General features: G+C 42.0%; 1 protein-coding gene across 7 annotated transcripts in view; it reads left to right on the forward strand.

Moving 5' to 3' along the window:
- Nucleotides 1-18,236, forward strand: part of Klhl3 (kelch like family member 3) — a 155,391-nt gene that overhangs the window by 18,302 nt on the left and 118,853 nt on the right. For 4 of the 7 annotated variants that reach the window (XM_029562966.1, XM_029562965.1, XM_008831815.3 and 1 more), the window contains one exon: nt 16,328-16,444. The exons of the other annotated variants lie outside the window; for them this stretch is intronic. In XM_029562966.1, coding sequence (XP_029418826.1) covers nt 16,432-16,444 — 13 coding nt within the window. In that variant the 5' untranslated portion in view covers nt 16,328-16,431. The remainder of the gene's footprint in view (nt 1-16,327; nt 16,445-18,236) is intronic. 7 annotated transcript variants of the gene reach the window in all.

An 18,236-nucleotide genomic window follows, 5' to 3' on the forward strand; every position in this document is an offset into this window, starting at 1 on the left:
TTCTGTACATTTAGTGTTTTTACTATGATATGTCGTGGGGAGTTTCTTTTCTGATCCTGTCTATTTTGTGTTCTATGTGCTTCCTGTATTTCTATGGGGATGTCTTTCCTTAATTTCAGGAAATTCTCTTTTACAATCCTGTTTAAGATCTGGTCAACACCACTAACCTGAAATTCTTCTTCCTCTATTCCTATGATCCACAGATTTGGCCTTTTCATGGTGTCACACATCTCTTGCATATTCCATTCCTGTGTTTTTTTAGTTTCCATAATCTTTGCTTGAGTGGTCAAGTTTTTCAACTTTATCCTCCAGTATTGATTTTCTGTTTTCCATTTCATTCATTCTAGAGGTTGTCCATTCTGTTGTTTCAAGTTGGCTTATTGAGTTTTGCACTTCCTTCTTCATTTCTGCCTGACTTTTCTTAAGTGTTTCTATCTCTTTTGTGAATTCATTCAGCAGTTTATCTCTATCTTCTTTTAGCTGTTTGATGTGTGTTGCGGGTTCTCCTCAGGCCAGCTGTGAAGACCCTAACCTGGATCGGGTCCCCTGCTGATTAGGGGGTAAGAGGCGCAGAGTCACAACACACAGACCCCAGGAATCGGGTAGAAGCAAGCACTTGGCGAGGTGCTGCAGACTCGTTTAATGCAGGAGGAGGCCCACCTTATATCTCCCTTTTCTCTGCCCCCAAGTCCTTTTAGTCAGCATATCATTTTCTGATTGGTTCATGCCATGCAGTCTGTCAGTAGTCACTGGTCTCGTGAGCAGGGTATGGAGGCATGGGCTCCTTTTTTCTTTATTGGTTATGTAAAGCTGGTTGGTACAGGGTTCAGGTTCTCTAAGGTCTATTTTGGAGGGAACTGATGGCTTCAGATCAGCTATTCAGGAGTACCCACAGGAGCCTGATTCAGGTTCCAGTCAGGTACACTCAGGCTTCCTTCACCACGTGGTGGCAGGATCTAGGCTCTCTCAGGCATTGTCAACCCTATGCCAGAGGGGGGCCAGAAGGGGGCCACTCTGTAGTGGTCTGCTGAGATACCAGCCTTAGCCTACCAAAGGCAGATCTGCCCTGGGGCTTTGGGAGGGGCCTCACCAAATCTGGGGTAGGGGGATGGTATGGCCCAATTAGGGGAAGCTCACCACCACATGGAAGCAGGATCGAGCCTGTCAGGGTGTCCCTGGGTTCTGAGGCCCTCTGGAAGTAGGAGGCCAGAACCCAGCACGCTCTGGTGGCCTGCTGAGCTCCCTGCAGCTACCCTGATGGAGGAGGTCTGAACCTACCCTCTCAGGCTGTCTGCTAGGATCTCAGCCTTAGCCTACCAAAGCCAGATCTGCCCTGGGGCCTTGGGAGGGGCCTCACAAAATCCCAGGTCGGGGGGATGGTATGGCACAATTAGGGGGAGCTCACCACCACATGGAAGCAGGATGGGGGGAGCTGTCAGGCTGTCCCCCTGTATTCTCAGGCCCTCTGGTAGTTGGAGGCCAGAGGGAGGCCAGAACCTGGCACTCTCTGGTGGTCTGCTAAGCTCCCAGCTGCTACCCCAATGGAGGTCCAAACCCACCCTCTCAGGCTGTCTGCTGGGATCTATGTCTTACATTTTTATGTAATCTATTTTTCTCTAGTTTTAAAAATGTTTATTTATTATTTTTATGTGTATGAGTGTACTGCCTGCATGTATGTCACACGATGCCCATGGAGGTCAGAAGAGGGCATCAGATCCCCTGGAACTAGAGTTACATATGGTTGTTAGCTGCCATATAAATGCTGGGAATCAAACCTGGATCCTCTGTAAGAGCAGTCAATGCTCTTAAACTGCTGAGCCATCTCTCCAGCCTGTTTTATTCTAGTTTTGATGAAAGTCATGAATTAGGTCTTCAGGAATGTGGGTAGTGGCCTACCTGCTCTTGAGCTTGTTTATGCAGAAGCACATAGTACGAGTGAAGGCAACTGCAAACAGCTGTCATGAATTGTGAATGGTTTATGTGAAAGCCTGACTAAGGAACTTACGTGTTCAGAACCATTCATATGTGGGATTTTTGGACAAATTTTATCTCAGCGCCTCAGGAGATAGTAATGCTTCATAAGGTTATTCTGAAGATGGAATAATGCAGGTAAGGTGCTTTAATGTAGTCAACTTCCAGTAAATGTCGACTGTGATTAGATGCCACCTGGAAATTGTAGTTTTCTGGTGCATGCATATGTTTTGTGTGCCTGTGTGAGCTATTTCATAGCATCATACTGATGCTGTGAACTTAAGTGATCCTGCTGAAAGAGTATGTAGTCTGTGTGCAAAAGGTATTTCTTTTTAAAAAAATTATTATTTTTATTTTATTTTATGTGTATGAGTATATTGCCTGCATGTAAGTATACCCATGTCCTGCAATGCCCACGGAGGTCAGAAGAAGGGGTCGGAGCCCCTGGAACTGGAGTTACAGATGGTTGTCAGTTGTCATGTGGGTGCTGGGAACCAGACTCAGGTCCTCTGCAAGAGCAACCAGTGCTCTTGATCACTGATCCATCTTTCCAGCCCTGCAAATGGCATTTCTTGATTGCAGACTGTTTATCAAGGCCTGAATCCTGTTGCTTTACATATTCAAATGCTAAGTTCTTGACTAATCAAGAAATAGAAATCTAAATTTGATGATTTTTGTTTTGAACTTTAGGATTGGAAACTTCCTAGATCTACAGTTTGCCCTAGATGTTGTGGATTCAGAAATCTGATTTTATTAGTATCTTCCTAGACTTGAGGAAACAAAATCTTGCTGATGACCTCATGAGAACAGTGGTCAGCATGCCCCCTGATTGATTTGCAGTGAAAACTAGCAAGATATGCCTGAGAACCTGCTGCTATTTTCTTTCTCTCAGAAGCGGAACAGTGCTGTACGCATGGGAGTGAATTTGGGTCAGAACTGGAGCATTTACAGGCTTTGACCTCCACCACAGGGGGCTTGACAAAAGGACCTTATCTGATGATTAGATCACTTTCTTTCCTAGATGGAAGAGATGGGAAGGACCCAGGACTAATTCTTAGCTTTTGCTTATCTCTTTCCAAGGGACCCTTCCTTTGTTGGGGGAATTTATTGTATTGGGCATAGTCACACTGTCCCAGAGCTGTTGTCCAAAGTCCTTAGGTGACTTTGCCTCTCTTTACTGCCTCGTCTCTAGCTTGAACATAATATTCTTGGGCCCCATGTATACGACCCAGCCTTAGCCTGCTGCTTTTGGACTTTGTGTCTCATGAAGACTTGTGTGTGTCTGGGGGAAGGAGTAATTAATTTATTAAGCTTTGGCTGCATTTCTCAGACTCGCCTTTTCTCACCCCCCTCCCGTGCCCATTCTTTCACCCCTGATGTTCTAGAGCTCACTGTTTCGATTCCCCCAAACCTGCAGTCAGCTTGCTTGGAAACTCCCCTGCTTTTCTGGCTGGCTGTTTAAGAGTTTCTTTTCTTTCTGCTCATTGCCTGGATTTTTCCCAGCATGGGAATCTAGTAGTGACTCTTTCAAGTGCTGGCTCTTCCTGTCCCTCCATCCTCCTGATTTTGCATCACTATTGCAGGGAACTGGACTATGTTTCCTCCTCCACAGTGAGAGGAAAGAAGGAAATTGAAGGAGATAAAGCCAGACTTATTTTTAGAGAGGGGAGGTAAGGAAAAATGCAATTGTCCATCGTTATACTCTGTTTCCTTATCCTTCTGTTAATTTACTCGAGTATCTGTTAATTATTGAGTATCTGTCATGTGCTAAATGCTAAGAAGACGGGGGAACTGAGCCACCATCCTGGTTTTCTTGGAACTCATAGTCTCACGGAGTCAAACTTGCAAAAGCTGCTTATTAAAATTTCAGGAATCTTGTGAGTCATTAAATTTATCTATCATTAAAAATTATATACCATCAGGGGCTGGAGAGATGGCTCAGAGGTTAAGAACACTGGTTGCTCTTGCAGAAGACCTGGGTTGGAATCCCATCACCCACATGGCAGCTAACAACTGTCCATAACTCCAGTCCCAGGGGATCTGACAGCCTCTCCTGACCTCCACAAGCATTGCAGGACACGGGTGCACTTATCTACATGCAGGCAATACATGCATACACATAAAATTTAAAAAAATTATATAACATAACCAAACTACATTAAAACAGCAGACCCCAATCTTAGCTGAAGAAATATTGGTAACTGATTACTTCCAGGTGAGCTGATCTTCCTAAAGCGAGGGACTCTAGATAGACTGACTAGACCTCAGTAGACGAACTTACACTGAAGAATGTCTGGGGACACTAACTTGATACAGTAGGTCTTAACACAAATGACAGAGTATATGAATTCCAGTGGGAGGGGCTATGGAAGGGTGCCAGTGGGGAAGGGGGTATAAAGATGATTAAGATTGAGACGGTCCGTATGAAATATACAAAAATTCAATAAAAACAAAACAAATGTAATACTCAGAGCTCATAACTTTCTATTCATTTTTGCTATTGTCTAGGCCTTTGAGGTTAGGTCTGTTGTATCTTAGAGAAAAAGCACTGTATAGAAAGAGCACACATCTTTTCCCAGATCCCATGTTCAGTGGCATCATGTTGGCAATTTGAAATCTCTCATGATAGGACTGTTTATACCATGGAAATTAATAAATAAATGTGACAAATGGAGCGCCTTCCTACCATCCATCTGTAATCATTAGTCAACACACACTGTGTGGGGAAGACAGACAAATAAGAGCTATTTACAGGGCAACACAGAGAGGTACAGGGTATTGGGAAACCTAGAAGAGGAAAACTGATCAAATAGTTCCGGGTAGATACTTAAGACTCTGGGAATGAGCTAAACCTAGGGGAGGAAAGGTGGTGATAGAAAGGGTTCTTTCAGCAGATAAACATCACTAAGCAAAGAGCATAGTATATTTAGGCAATTGCAAGTATGTTAGTATGATGAGAATGAAAAGTCTTCAGGGCAATGGTGGGATTGTAATAGACCAGGATAGTTTTTGGAGATTCATTCTGAAGACAGTGAGGAATCAGGAAGAGGCTTTACATAGAAATATCTCAACTGTGCGGACATTGGGAGGAAGCCATTGTAGTAACTCAGAATGAGGTTGCAGTAATTGTGACCATGAAAAGGAAATGAATTGGGGAGATGGCAGAGGTAAAACTTGTGGCTGTATGTGAGGTGTGTGTGTGTGTGTGTGTGTGTGTGTGTGTGTATGTGTGTGTGTGTAAAACATGAGATAGCAAGAACAACAACAGCCCAGTTTCTGGCTTGAATAGGTGAGTTGGCAGTTGATTATATTTCTTGAGGAAGAGAATACAAAAATAAAACCTAGCTTGAAAGAAGGTAATTTTGGTTATGTGAGCGTTATATAAGTAATGAAGTCAGATAAGACCCTGGATATCTGGATTTGGAACTCAGAGGATAAGAGAGGTGATTTAGAATGAGAACAGACTAATGTTTAGAGCTTATATGTTTTGTGTATACTTTTGTAATTTCTATGTATTCATTTATATCTTAACTCTGAGGTATATTCTTCTTTCATTGTATTGTTGGCAGTTGTTGAGTCAAACTGTGTATCCCACTTTGCTTTACTATTCAACACTTGTAAGGACAAATGAAGGGCTTTCAGAACCCATTGATGAGGTAATGAAGGTTCACTCTAGCATAATCATGTGCTGGGCAGGCTAAGCTGCTAAGCCATACAGAGAGTCCTTGGACACATGGTCTCTGCCTCCCAGGTACGTTGAATTTAGTGTGCGGGGAGAAGGTGGCTAGAGACATAAATGAAAAAGTAATTAAACACAGTTGAGTTACAGGCTAGAAATGCTATAGAAATTTAGGAAAGGAACAGAGCTTCCTTGAAAAGGCAAAGCTTAACTGGTCCTCGAAGAACAGGCATTTAGATTGAGATACAGGGAAAGGGAGGAGAATTCTGTCTGTGGATAGTTCATCTGTTTGGTGTATAACAATACTCAGTAAATCTCTGAGTAAATAAGATAAGGCTGGCAAATCAAGTTCAGTCCAGGTGGGGTGGGGGGCGGTAAGTGGGTTCGAATACTGGGCAAGAATCATGACTTTATCCCACAGGCTGAGGATTTTTGAGATTTTTTTCTATAGAGTCCTTTGAAAGGCAATTTTATACAGCGATTAAATACACAGAACAAATGGAAGCAGAGGACTCTGATAGACCCTCCAGCCCTTTCAACCCTCACGGGCATGGTGAAGAAGAAGCCTATGGTCAGTGAGGACATGAAAGACAGGATCCCACCGATCTTTCAGAAGAGCAGTTTGTCAATGGTAGGCAGAAAGCACTTGGAAGGAGAGCATCTGAAATGAGGACTGGCAGGTGAGAGGCCGTTAGAATGTCCTACCGAGGAAGGAGAGAAGCAAGACGCTTGAGGAAGAGCGGCTGACTATCTAACCTTTTCTTTGTCCTTACTATCTCATTTCTCACTCTTTTTTCCACTTTTTTTTTTTGGGGGGGGGGCCTTTTTGAGACAGGGTCTCCCTGTAGCCCCAGCTGGCCTGGAACTCACTATGTAGACCAGGCTGGCCTTGAACTCACAGACATCTATCGGCCTGTCTCTGCCTCCCAAGTCCTGGGAATAAAGGCGTGCGCCACCACACCTGGCTTTTTTTCCCCCCACTTATTATTATTATTTTTTTTTTTGAGTTTAAGATTTTATTAAAAAGATTCCTTAACTCACTTCCAGGGGAATCCGACGCCCTCTTCTGACCTCTGCAGCATTGCACGACACGGGTGCACTGACATACATGCAGGCAACACACTCATACACATAAAATAAAAATAATAAATAAAATATTAAAAAAATAAAAAGATTAAAATCTGCTTTATATACCAGGCTCATGAACATTTAGAACATCTCTTTTACGTCTTGAAGAACATCTTCACGTCTGCTTTGTAATTGTCCTTGTAAGACATTTGCCTGTTGTGCTGTTGTCTCTGTTGACAGCTAGGTGTACAAAATGAAAACAGTGACCAAGAAGCAACCCTGACCTCAAGTTCTTTTTATTGAATTTTTGCAAACTTCTTATATTTTGATCATATTTAGACTTCCTCCCCATCTGTACTTCTCTTACACCACTGCCTGATTTCACACACACACACGCACGCACGCACGCACGCACACACACACGGCCTATTGAGTCAAACTTTTGTCCCCAAGTGTCCTTTGGTGTGGGTCTTCCCCTGGAGCCTAATTAACCTGCTCAGAGTCACACCCTTCCAACAGTTACTAGTTGCCAGTGGTTTTTCAGCTCGAGTTGAGGCTTCCTAAGTCCTTTGGGGTTTTGTCTGGCTTTATCTTATGTGGGGCTTCTGCATGCTGTCACCACTGCTGTGAGTTTACTTAAATAACTGCCTAACTGTCTAGAAACCTGTTTCCTTGTGGTCATCCACCACTTCTCGCTCTGATTCTCTGAGCTTTGGGAGGCAGAGGTTTGATATAGGTGTCCTATCAGGGATAAGCACTCTGCAGCCTCTTATTCTGTACACATTAGCCGGTTGTGGGTCTCTGTGTTAATAACTATCTGTTGTATGAGGAAGCTTCTCTGATGAGAGTGGAGACGTGTTAATCTACGAGTAAAACAACAAGTCATGAGGAGTTGGTTTAATATTATATCCATTGGGCAGTCTCTCCCCTATGGCCCTGATCTGTCTAGCCACAGGTTCCTAGGCCCAATATCAATGCCAGATATGGCTCCATTTTGTGAAATGAACCTCAGATCAAATCAAAAAGTGGTTAGTTACTCCCATAGCATTTGGATGACCATTGGGACTATTCGGCCAGGCCAGTTGTTCTTGTAGCTCACAGGATTCACAGCTAGGCAAAGTCAATGATCACCCATCTCTTTCAGTAGCACACATAGCACCTTCCAGCACTATTTCAGCTAGTCAGAAGAGAAGCAGCTTTGAAGTCAATACCAGCCTGATTTCTCCTTGTTTGTTCCACAACTCATGTATGTAGTGACTTCAGTAATGGGGTCTTGCTGTTGAGTTCTGGTGGGTAACCAAGAGCAGGGACAATAGCCAGTGTTGTTTGAGGGCCCGTAGGGCCCCTGGTCAACAGCTTCAAAAGAGAGAGTCCATTCCTGGCATTGTTTTTCCCCTTTGCTAGCTTATGGTATCTTGTAGGGGAGATGTCATCCTACTATAGGGTAACTTCTTTATCTCTTTTTATATTCTGTAAACTTTAAGAAGCTTCTATAGTGGTAGGTTTCCATATGACTTTTTCTAAAGGCCTGTAGGGTTTGTTAATCCTCCCCATACTCCCTCCTCTGCCCTCCCATTTTCCACCCCATTTAACCTTTCTTATTCCATTCATCCCTTTTCCCCCTTTATATCCCTGCAGTCTGACCCCCCCCCCCGATGAAGCCTCTCCACTCTGTCCCCCCATTCCCTACCCCATGGCCATTTATTAGTTTCCTCACCTCTATGGATTTTCCAATTGGAGCACACACACCTCTAAGGACTCAAAGCTAGCATCCGCGTATGAGAGATAACATGCAAGCTTTGTCTTTCTGGGTCTAGGTTACCTCTCTCAGGATGTTTCCAGTTCCATCCATCAACCTGCAAATTTCATAATTTAGTTTTTCTTAAGAAATGAATAATATTCCATTATGTAAAGGTACTCAACTTTCATTATCCATTCATCAGTTGGCGAACTTCTAGGTTGTTTCCATTTCCTGGCTATTGTGAATACAGCAGCAATGAACATTGATGAACAGGTATTTATTGCTGTTGTAGGATGTACGGTCATGGGTTGGTAGAATTAATATTGTGAAAATGACTGTTCCATCAAAAGCAATCTGCAAATTCAATGCACTACCCATTACAGTTTCAACACCATTTTTCACACAAATTGAAAAAAAATTTCAAATTTCACATTGAAACACAGAAAAACAAGGATAGCCCAAACAAACCTGAACAATAAAGGAACTGCTGAAGGCATTGTCATCCTTGATCTCAAATTATATTACAGAGCTATAATGATAAAAGCAGCATGTTACTGGCATAAAAACAGATACATTGATCAATAGGTTAGAATTGAGGACTCACGCTGGGTGTGGTGGCGCACACCTTTAGTTCCAGCACTCAGGAGACAGAGGCAAGTGGATCTCTGTGAGTTTGAGGCCAACCTAGTCTACATAGTAAGTTCCAGGACAGCTGGGGCTACAGGTAGATCCTGTCTCTCATAAAACAAACAAAAAGACCCCCCCAAAAGAATTGAGGACTCAGATTTAAGTCCACACATTTACAGCCACACGATTTTTGGACAAAGGGGTCAAAAATATACCCTGGAGCAAAGACAACATGTTCAGTTCAACAAATGGTGCTGATCAAAATGGATAACTTCTATGTAGAAGTCTCAACACAGATGCCTATCTTTTACCATGCACAAAATTCAACTGCAAATGGATCCAAGACCTCAGCATTAAGATTTGATATCCTGAATCTGATAGAGGAGTCCCTACACTGGAACTTATGGGCACAGGAAAGGACCTTCCAAACAGGACTCCAATAGCATAGGCATTAAGTCCAACAATTGACAAATGGGACCTCACAAAACTAAAAGCTTCTGTACAGCGAAAGACACTGTCATTTGGTTGAAGAGGCAACCTGTTGAGTGATGTGGGAGGGCCCAGCCTACTGTGGGTGGTGCCACACCTGGGAAGGTGGTCCTGGGTTGTATAAGAAAGTAGGCTGAGCTCAGGCCAGGGGAGCAAGCCAGTAAGCAGTATTCCTCCATGATTTTTGCTTCAGCTCCTGCGCCCAGGTTCCTGCCCTGAGTTCCTACCCTGCCTTCTCTCAGTGATGAAGTGTGCCCTAGGAGATGTAAGATAAACTTTTTCTCCGCCAAATTGGCTTGGGTCAATGTTTTTGTTACAACAATAGAAAGTAACTAAAACAAGTGGCAGGCCCTGGTTCTTAGCCTTTTAAAAAATATTTTATTATTTTTGTTTTCTGTGTATGAGTGTACTGCCTGCATGTATGTGAGTGCACCCATGTCTTGCAATGCCGTGGAGGTCAGAAGAGGGCTTCAGATTCCCCTGGAACTGGAGTTAAGGACGGTTTGTAGCCACCATGTGGGTGCTGGAAATCGAACGCTGGTCCTCTGCAAGAGCAGTCAGTGCTCTTAACCGCCGAGCCATCTCTCCAGCCCCAGTTTTTAGCCTTTTTAACTGTTGGGCTAGAGCAGTAATTCACTGTATGGCATTAACATTGGTTCATACAAGTAAGTTGAGTATTAGCAGGACAGTGTGTCAAATTAATTGTTGAGCCAGATACCTAGTTATTTGACTAAGATGATTAGTTTGATGTGTTCTGATTCTTTTGAAGTTAAACTTCAAGTTTAACTTGTAGAAAATAGTTTAGATGATCATTTCTGTGTATTCTCAAAGAGTGGGGATTTTGCCTGGCTCATGCTTTCTGAATACATTGATGAACAGTGACCCATTTTACTCTTAAGTATGGTTTGACTTGAAACTCTGGACACTGGGTACAGATGTAGACTCCTTTAATGAGCAACCAGAGCCTCAGATGATGGGAAGGACACAGACAAATTGCCTGTGGAAGGAAGTTGATAAACTGTGTACCTCTTGCCAGTTCATGAAACCTGAAAGGCTAAATCACTTTAGGCTAGGTCTGAGTGGTGGGAGATGGTTGGTCATAGGCCTTGGACTTGGACAAGAGAGTGGAAACATAACTTAGTGTGGTCTGTGTTTAACAGGTAAGAAGAGAGTTACATTACATTATTTGGGATCAAGAACTAGAATGCTGGGAATGCAGTAGTCTTTTGGAGGAACTAAATAGTTAAGATCTGGGGAGAAAGATCCAGGGGAAGAAGTGATGGGATCTGGCCTCACTGTCCCTGAGCATGTGAGTTTAGACTGAGATACATGTGTATGTATTTCTGTACATGCATGTACAGTATTGCTGAGTGTGTAGGCTGTGGTAGAAAAAAATTGGAGGACATTTGAGCTTAGAACCTACTTGGCTTCTTATTGTATGATCTTGTATGAGATTCTAAACATCTCCGAGCCCCTAGACACCCTTACTTTAATGTCCTGCTTTCTGAAGAATATTGATGTTACCAAGAAGGTTGTATCCTTTAGAAAGCAGAGATTTATAATATAGTTTGGATTTGCTATGTCTTGATAGAGCTACAGGACAGAAGAAAGTGGCCTTGAGTCCCTGCTGATGTCAAGATTTACTTCTGCATCAAGGGTAGAAAGAGCTCTGAACACCTTGGTGAAATTGATGTTCTGTGATGATCAAAAAGTCACCGCTCTTTCAGAAAGGCCCTAGTGTGAATTATGTTTTATTGGAGTTTAGTCCTTTAATACTAGGCAATCCATATTTGAGACCCCTTGGCAAATACAACATGCATTGACAGGGATATTAATATAATATAATATAATATAATATAAATGTATTATTGGATCATTTTGGATGGCCAGGGAGTGAAAGGGGACTAGCAGAAAGGGTAAAGTTTTCTGCCCATTAGTCACAACAGAAACTCTGGCATTAATTCCAAAACAGCTCTATCTAGTCTGTTCACGGTGCACATTTGTAAAGTGGTACTAATAGCCGTTCTCAATTCTATTCTATTTATTAGTTACCTATCCAGAGCTTTCGGTAGTGCCTTGATTCATTCTAATGACCTCATCCTATTCTGGCTTTTAAGTATCTCCAGAGTTCGAAAACAAAATTTATAACAGATATTTTTACAGTATTTTGCAGTTTCCATATTTATCCTAGAAATAAATAAATATGGTTCTGTATTAAAATATGTACTATTTACATAAAAATTAAAGGGAAAATTCTGTATTTCATCATCTCATTAGATATTTAATTTTTGATAAAATGTAATATAACTTTATTATTTAAAAGACTCAGTAAAAATAGAACTGAATCTTGCCCCTCCCTCCTCTTCCCTTCCTTCAACCCTCCTTTCCTCTCCTCCTCCATTCCCTTTTTGAGACAGAATCTCACTATGTAACCCAGGCTGGCTTCAAACTCATATTCCTCCTGTTTCGGCCTCCCAAATGACAGGATTACAGGCTTGTGCCACTGTTCTGGTTTGTTTCTCCATTGCTGTAACAAAACACTCTGACCAATACCAACTTCAGGAGGAAAGGGTTTATTTGTCTTACATCTCCCGGGTAATAGTTCATCTCTGAGGGAGTCCACGGTAGGAACTCAGGGCAGGAACCTGGAGGCAGGTGCTGGAGCACAGGCCATGGAGGAATGCTGCTTACTGGCTTGCCCCCCTGGCTCCTGCTTAACCTGCTTTCTTATACAATATAGGCCCACCTGCCCAGGGGTGGCACCATCCATAGTGGGCTGGGCCCTCCCACATCACTCAATAATCAAGAAGATGCCCCACAGACATGGCCACAGGCCAGCCCAATAGAAGCAATTCACCAATTGAGGCTCCCTCTACCCAGGTATGTCAAGTTGACAACTAAAGCTGTCCAGTACAGCCACCACACCTGACTAGAAAATTTCCTTAACTGATAAAGTGCATGTGCCAAAATTCTGTAATAGACACATACAACGGGAAACACTAGAACATCTTGGAAAATCAGTACTGACAGGAACATTCACTATCACTCTTTCTGTTTGGCATTGTCTGGCCATATTAGTCAGTGCAAAATTTCTTTCAATAAAGAAATTGGAAGCTAGACCTGGTGGTAGAGGCCTATATTCCAAGCTTCTTGGGAAGTTGAGGCAACAATATCATATGTTCAAAGCCTACTTAGAACACAGAGTGAGTTTATGTCCAGCCTGAGTAACTTAATGAGACCCTATTTCAAAATTAAACACACACACACGCACACACACAAAGCAAATGAGGGGTGGGGATGTGTGTGTCCAGGGTTATAGCACAGAGAGAAATTTCCTTGGATGCATGAGGCCCTAGGTTCAATTCCCACTATCTCTCTCTTTCTCTCACTCTTTTCCTTACACATGCACACACGCACACACGCACACACACACACACACACACACACACACACACACACACACAGGTAGGGGAGGGGGAGGGAGAAATTAGTTATAGGCCCAACAGTTGGAAAGGAGGAAAACACTCTCTGGTATTGTATGCAGGTGCTGTTTTTCTACAAAGAACATCTTATGGAATCTCTGCTCAGATAGTTATGAGATCATTAGGTAAGGAGGCTGGCCGGAGGATAAGTGTACAAAGATTAACTGCATTTCATAAATTGCAGCAATCGGCAAATATACTTTTAAAAAGATGTGATTTCTATCATAACAAGCAGATCTCTTAAATGTGTGAGGTCCCATAAAGAAAAATACAGAAGTTTGAGTGACATTAAAAGGGACCTAACTAATTAGAAAAATATCCCTTGTTCATGGAGAGGAAGTAATATTTTCAAAGAAATATTAGTTCTATCCAAATTGATGTCTAAATTCAATATAGTTTCTATCAAATGCCCCTCATGACTTCTTGCAGAAATTGACAGGAATAACAGAAAGACTGAGGACTTATTCTGCCAGATATGAGACATTATGAGACTCCAGAAATAATGTAGTATTGGTACAAATTAATGTATGCAGTAGGCTACAGAGCACAAAAATAGTTCCCTGTATAATTAGAGCTTTGTGACCTAAGATGGCGTGACAGTGGGGGAAACATCAGCATTAATAAATAGAGCTTATAGGAAAAATTGGATCACTATTTGACATCATGATATAAAATTCAATATCTAATAAAATAAGGAAGTAAATATCAAAACTGAAAGCTTGGAAGGTGGAGAGATGCTCAGTGGTTAAGGGCATGTACTACTCTTCCAGAGGACCTGAGTTTGGTTCCCAGCACCCACATCAGGCAACTTACAATTGACTGCAACTCCAGCTTCAGGGGGAGCCAATGCCTTTGGTCTCTGAGGGCACCTGTATACATAGTCCCCACCCCACTCACACATTTACATAAATAAAAAAAATAAAAACAAACCTAAAAAATGTAAAAAGGTTGAACTTCAGTAGAGAGTAGAAAATATCTTCCTGGCTTTGGAGGAGGAAAACCCCTAACTCATATTAAAGATAATGTTTGTGGGACTTTTTTCATGTTTCATTCATTTTTATTGTTACATAGCGTTACTTTTTTATCATTTTAAAATTTTTTATTAAATTTTTGCAAATGTCATACACTATATTTTTACCATATTTAGACATCTTCCCCTACCTTCATTCCTTTCATAGTGCCCCTGCTGAATTTCATGTGCTCTGTCATATATGTTGAGGCCTACCGAGACAAGTTTGGGTCCCAAAATACCCTTATGTGTGTGCATCCATCCACTGGAGCCTGTCTAACTAGATGTCTCATCATTAAAGAAAAGCAATTCTCCCTCTCCCAGTAGTTATCAATTGCCAATAGATCCTCTAAGATTGGGGCTTCTTACTCACTCCCTCACTTCTCTGCTGGGATTTTGTTTGTCTTGAGCTTACTTGGGTCTTGTACATGGTGTCACCATTGTTGTGAGTGCGTATGAGTAACTCCCCAGCTGAATGGAACACTGTTTCCTTGTGGTCATCCAACACCTCTGGCTCTTACAATCTTTCCGACCCACCTCTTCCACAATGGTCCCTGAGCCTTTGGTGGCAGAGGTTTGATATAGGCCTCCTGTTTGAGGATAAGCTCTCTGCAGTTTCTTACTCTCTACGCTTTGGCCAGTTGTAGCTTTCTGGGATTATTTATTTATTTATTTATCTTTTACAAAAGTCCCAGAAAGGGTGCATCCTCTTTCTGATCTCATTTCCTGGCTTGAGAATTTTTCTTTTTTACCTGCTTAAATACATAATTCTAATCATTTTTTGCATCTCCTCATATTGATCTTCCTCTGCTTAGCTGATTTGCTTGTACAAAGACTCCAAGCAGTCCTAAAGTTTATTTGTATGCTGAACTAAAGGTAGGGAAGGAAGCCAAAGGAAGAGTTTGTTACAGTCAGACTAGCGGTGGGTCTGGCGTGCTAAGTTATTTTTGAATGTTCTGATCGCTGTGAATCCCAATGATCTTTAGATTTCTAAAGGCTCTCAGGTCTTTGGATCATTCTGCTAACTATAGCATCTCCTGTCTCCAGCCAGTTTGCAAGATGAGACGGTAGCATTGACAAAGGTCCCCTTGACTAGCGGAGGTCAAAGGAGACCACCCTGAAGGTTTTAGAGTTGGAATAAGTGGTCAGTCCCCAAATGTGCACAAATGGAAAAGTTTCAGTTGCCCTACTCACAAAGCATAGTCTGGTCTAAATAGAGTTAAGTCCGAGGTTCTAGATTGGACCTTGGAACTGAATGGCTTTGTCTGTTTGAAGGCAATATCCTTTTTTTTTGTGCACGCTTTTGATCCCTCCATCCTATTACTATCAAAGTGCAGCCTATTCAAGTTGTATCTCTTGATTTCGGTACAGAGGGTGTTGAGACAGTGGGTTGTTAGGCCCTACCTATTCATACAGGCCACACAAATAGCCCTTACTTCCCATAACAATTACGAACTCCTCTAATACTATGGAATCTTTCACTTGTGTGCCCCTGTGCTCCATCCCCCAGTCAATGAGATTTTTCTAAAGTCCACATTTGTTCATTTGCTTTCTGCCCCTTTTATGCATGTTCACTGGTCCAGGAAGGCATCCAGGCTTCCCACTTTTCTAACCTTTCTACTGTGTCTCTTTTAGTTTTACTAAACTGTGAGCCCTTTGAACATACTTTTCTCTTTTTTCCCTTTAGCACTTTGTGCATACTGTTTCCTTTGCCAGGAACATACTCTGTCTGCTTTTATACCTGACTGCTTTCTGTTCTTTAGGTCTTGGTTCCTGGGAAATTCTGTCCTGGCAGCACCACCCCTTGTGCCTCTGTAGTGCCTATGGACTCAGAATGCTTCTCCTTCTATGAAGAGAAGGACTGACCTTTGTTTACTGTTGTATTTCCCTTTAATTTAAATACAGCACCTGAAGCGTGACTTCATTAAATGTTGAACAAACATCTCTATATACTGAGTATGGGAGTGCTTAGTCCACTTCCCTTTTGGGGAGGGAGGAAGGAATGGATGGAGGATAAAGACCTCTCACAGTGTCATAGCACTTTTGGCGGAAAAAGCTGAGCTAGAGCCTAACTTCCTCCAGAAAAACACACTAAAGCTCCGGTCGAAATGCCCTTAGTGCATTTCCTTCCTTGCTGGGCCTTTGGTGAGAACAGGCTGACACCCTTGTGGGTGTGTTAAATTCATGGTCTTGTGAAAGTTGCACAACCGAGTTTACTAATATGTGATCTCTTTCCTCTCCTTTTTCTTTCCTGTTCACAGCATCAAGCCGAGCTCTCAGCCAACAATACCGGATAAGGATGATAAGAACCCAAAGACAGTCACTGTCAACCCTGCCCACATGGGAAAGGCCTTTAAGGTCATGAATGAACTGCGAAGGTACTTTCCCTGTCTTGCTCATGTCCTTTCAGAAGCAATTTGAAGGGACTGAGAACAGAAGTCAGAGTGCCACCACCTACTGAATTCTGGCTTTTCCCCACCCATTCTCAATCCACTGACTTCCCCTTTGAATTCTGAGACAGAAATCTCTTTGTATTTATTTAATACCTATCATTTTAGTAATTAATCACAGGGGAAAATTCCTTTGTAGTTAGAGCAGGTCTATTGATAATCTTTTTTTAAAAAAAGAAAACGGGGGTGGGGGGAAGAAAACAAACTATGTTTATTCAGTATCAATGATATATTTCAGAATTATAACATACAGTAAAAAAAAAGCAAATTTCTCAGTGTTCTGATTTTTAACCATATCAGATACTTGAAAACCAATATTAGGAGGACTGCAGAACCTATACACAATTGCAATTTAAAGATTGTGGATGTAATATATTTTTGTTTGGCTTTCCTCCATCATTCCTTGGCTGTGTTTAGTTTGGCAAGAGTCAAAACAACTGGCAGAAGACCTCACTCCTGAAACATACCTTAACTTTATAAAGAAAGAATGAGATGAAAATGCACTTACCCTCCCTGAACTGAGAAGTGAGGCTATTTGAAAGGCCAATGTACATGTTTGACAAGCTGTTGCAAGACGGGTTCAGGGCACCGAACATGTTTTTCTGTATAAAGCCAATGCACACAATTTCTTCCTTATCACAGCACAGAATCTTCCTTTGCCAGTGCCATTATTTATTGTGTTTTTCATTCTGTCCTGAAGTGTAATTATTTACCCCCCCCCTTCTTCCTCTGTAGGTCTCGAGATCCTTGAGGGTAAGGACAACTGAGTAATTTTCATCTCTAGCACCTGACACTTTATGGGCACTTTGATTCATTCACCAAAAATACTCAGAGGCATTGACCAGGCCCTGGGATGGGTGGGTGATAGCTGTAAAATTAGAAATATAAACAGGACATTGGAAATAACCTTTTAGTAGTGCAAAATAGATGCTAGGAAGTAGGAATTTATCAGGTGCCTGGCAGGTAATAGGTGCATAGGTGCACATAATTATTCTTTCTTTTCTTTTTTTCTTCTTTTTGGTCTTTTTGAGACAGGGTCTCCCTGTAGCCTCAGCTGACCTGGAACTCACTTTGTAGCCCAGGCTGGCCTTGAACTCACAAAGATCTACCTGCCTCTGCCTCCCAAGTGCTGGGACTAAAGGCGTATGCCACCACACCCAGCTACTATTTCTCTTAAAAATTTTTTTTATTAGTATTTAAAATTCTGTATGCATAAGTGTTTTGCCTGCATGTATGTAAGTGCACCCATGTCATGGAATGACCTTGGAGGTCAGAAGAAGGCGTTGGATCCCTTAGAACTGGAGTTACAGATGGTTCATTTTTTTTATTAGTATTTAAAATTCTATGTGCATAAGTGTTTTGCCTGCATGTATGTAAGTGCACCTATGTCATGGAATGACCTTGGAGGTCAGAAGAAGGCATTGGATCCCTTAGAACTGGAGCTACAGATGGTTGTTAGTCACCATGTGGGTACTGGGAACTGAACCTGAGTCCTCTGCAAAAGCAATCACTGCTCTTAATCACTGAGTCATCTCTCCAGCCCCATAATTGTATATTTCTTAAAGGATGCAACAGAAACAAGTATGTCAGATGAGATAGCAGTAATTCTTGAGCTGAAATTTGAAAGACAAGTAAGAGTTAAAGACAAAGCATAGTGGTGTAGGGAGAAGCTTTCTAGGCAGAGAAAATAGCATATGACTTAAAAGAAGTGTTTTAGTGG

This window comes from Nannospalax galili, unplaced genomic scaffold, assembly GCF_000622305.1.
Source record: "Nannospalax galili isolate Female #2095 unplaced genomic scaffold, S.galili_v1.0 scaffold735, whole genome shotgun sequence".
In the NCBI taxonomy this organism is placed as follows: domain Eukaryota; kingdom Metazoa; phylum Chordata; class Mammalia; order Rodentia; family Spalacidae; genus Nannospalax; species Nannospalax galili.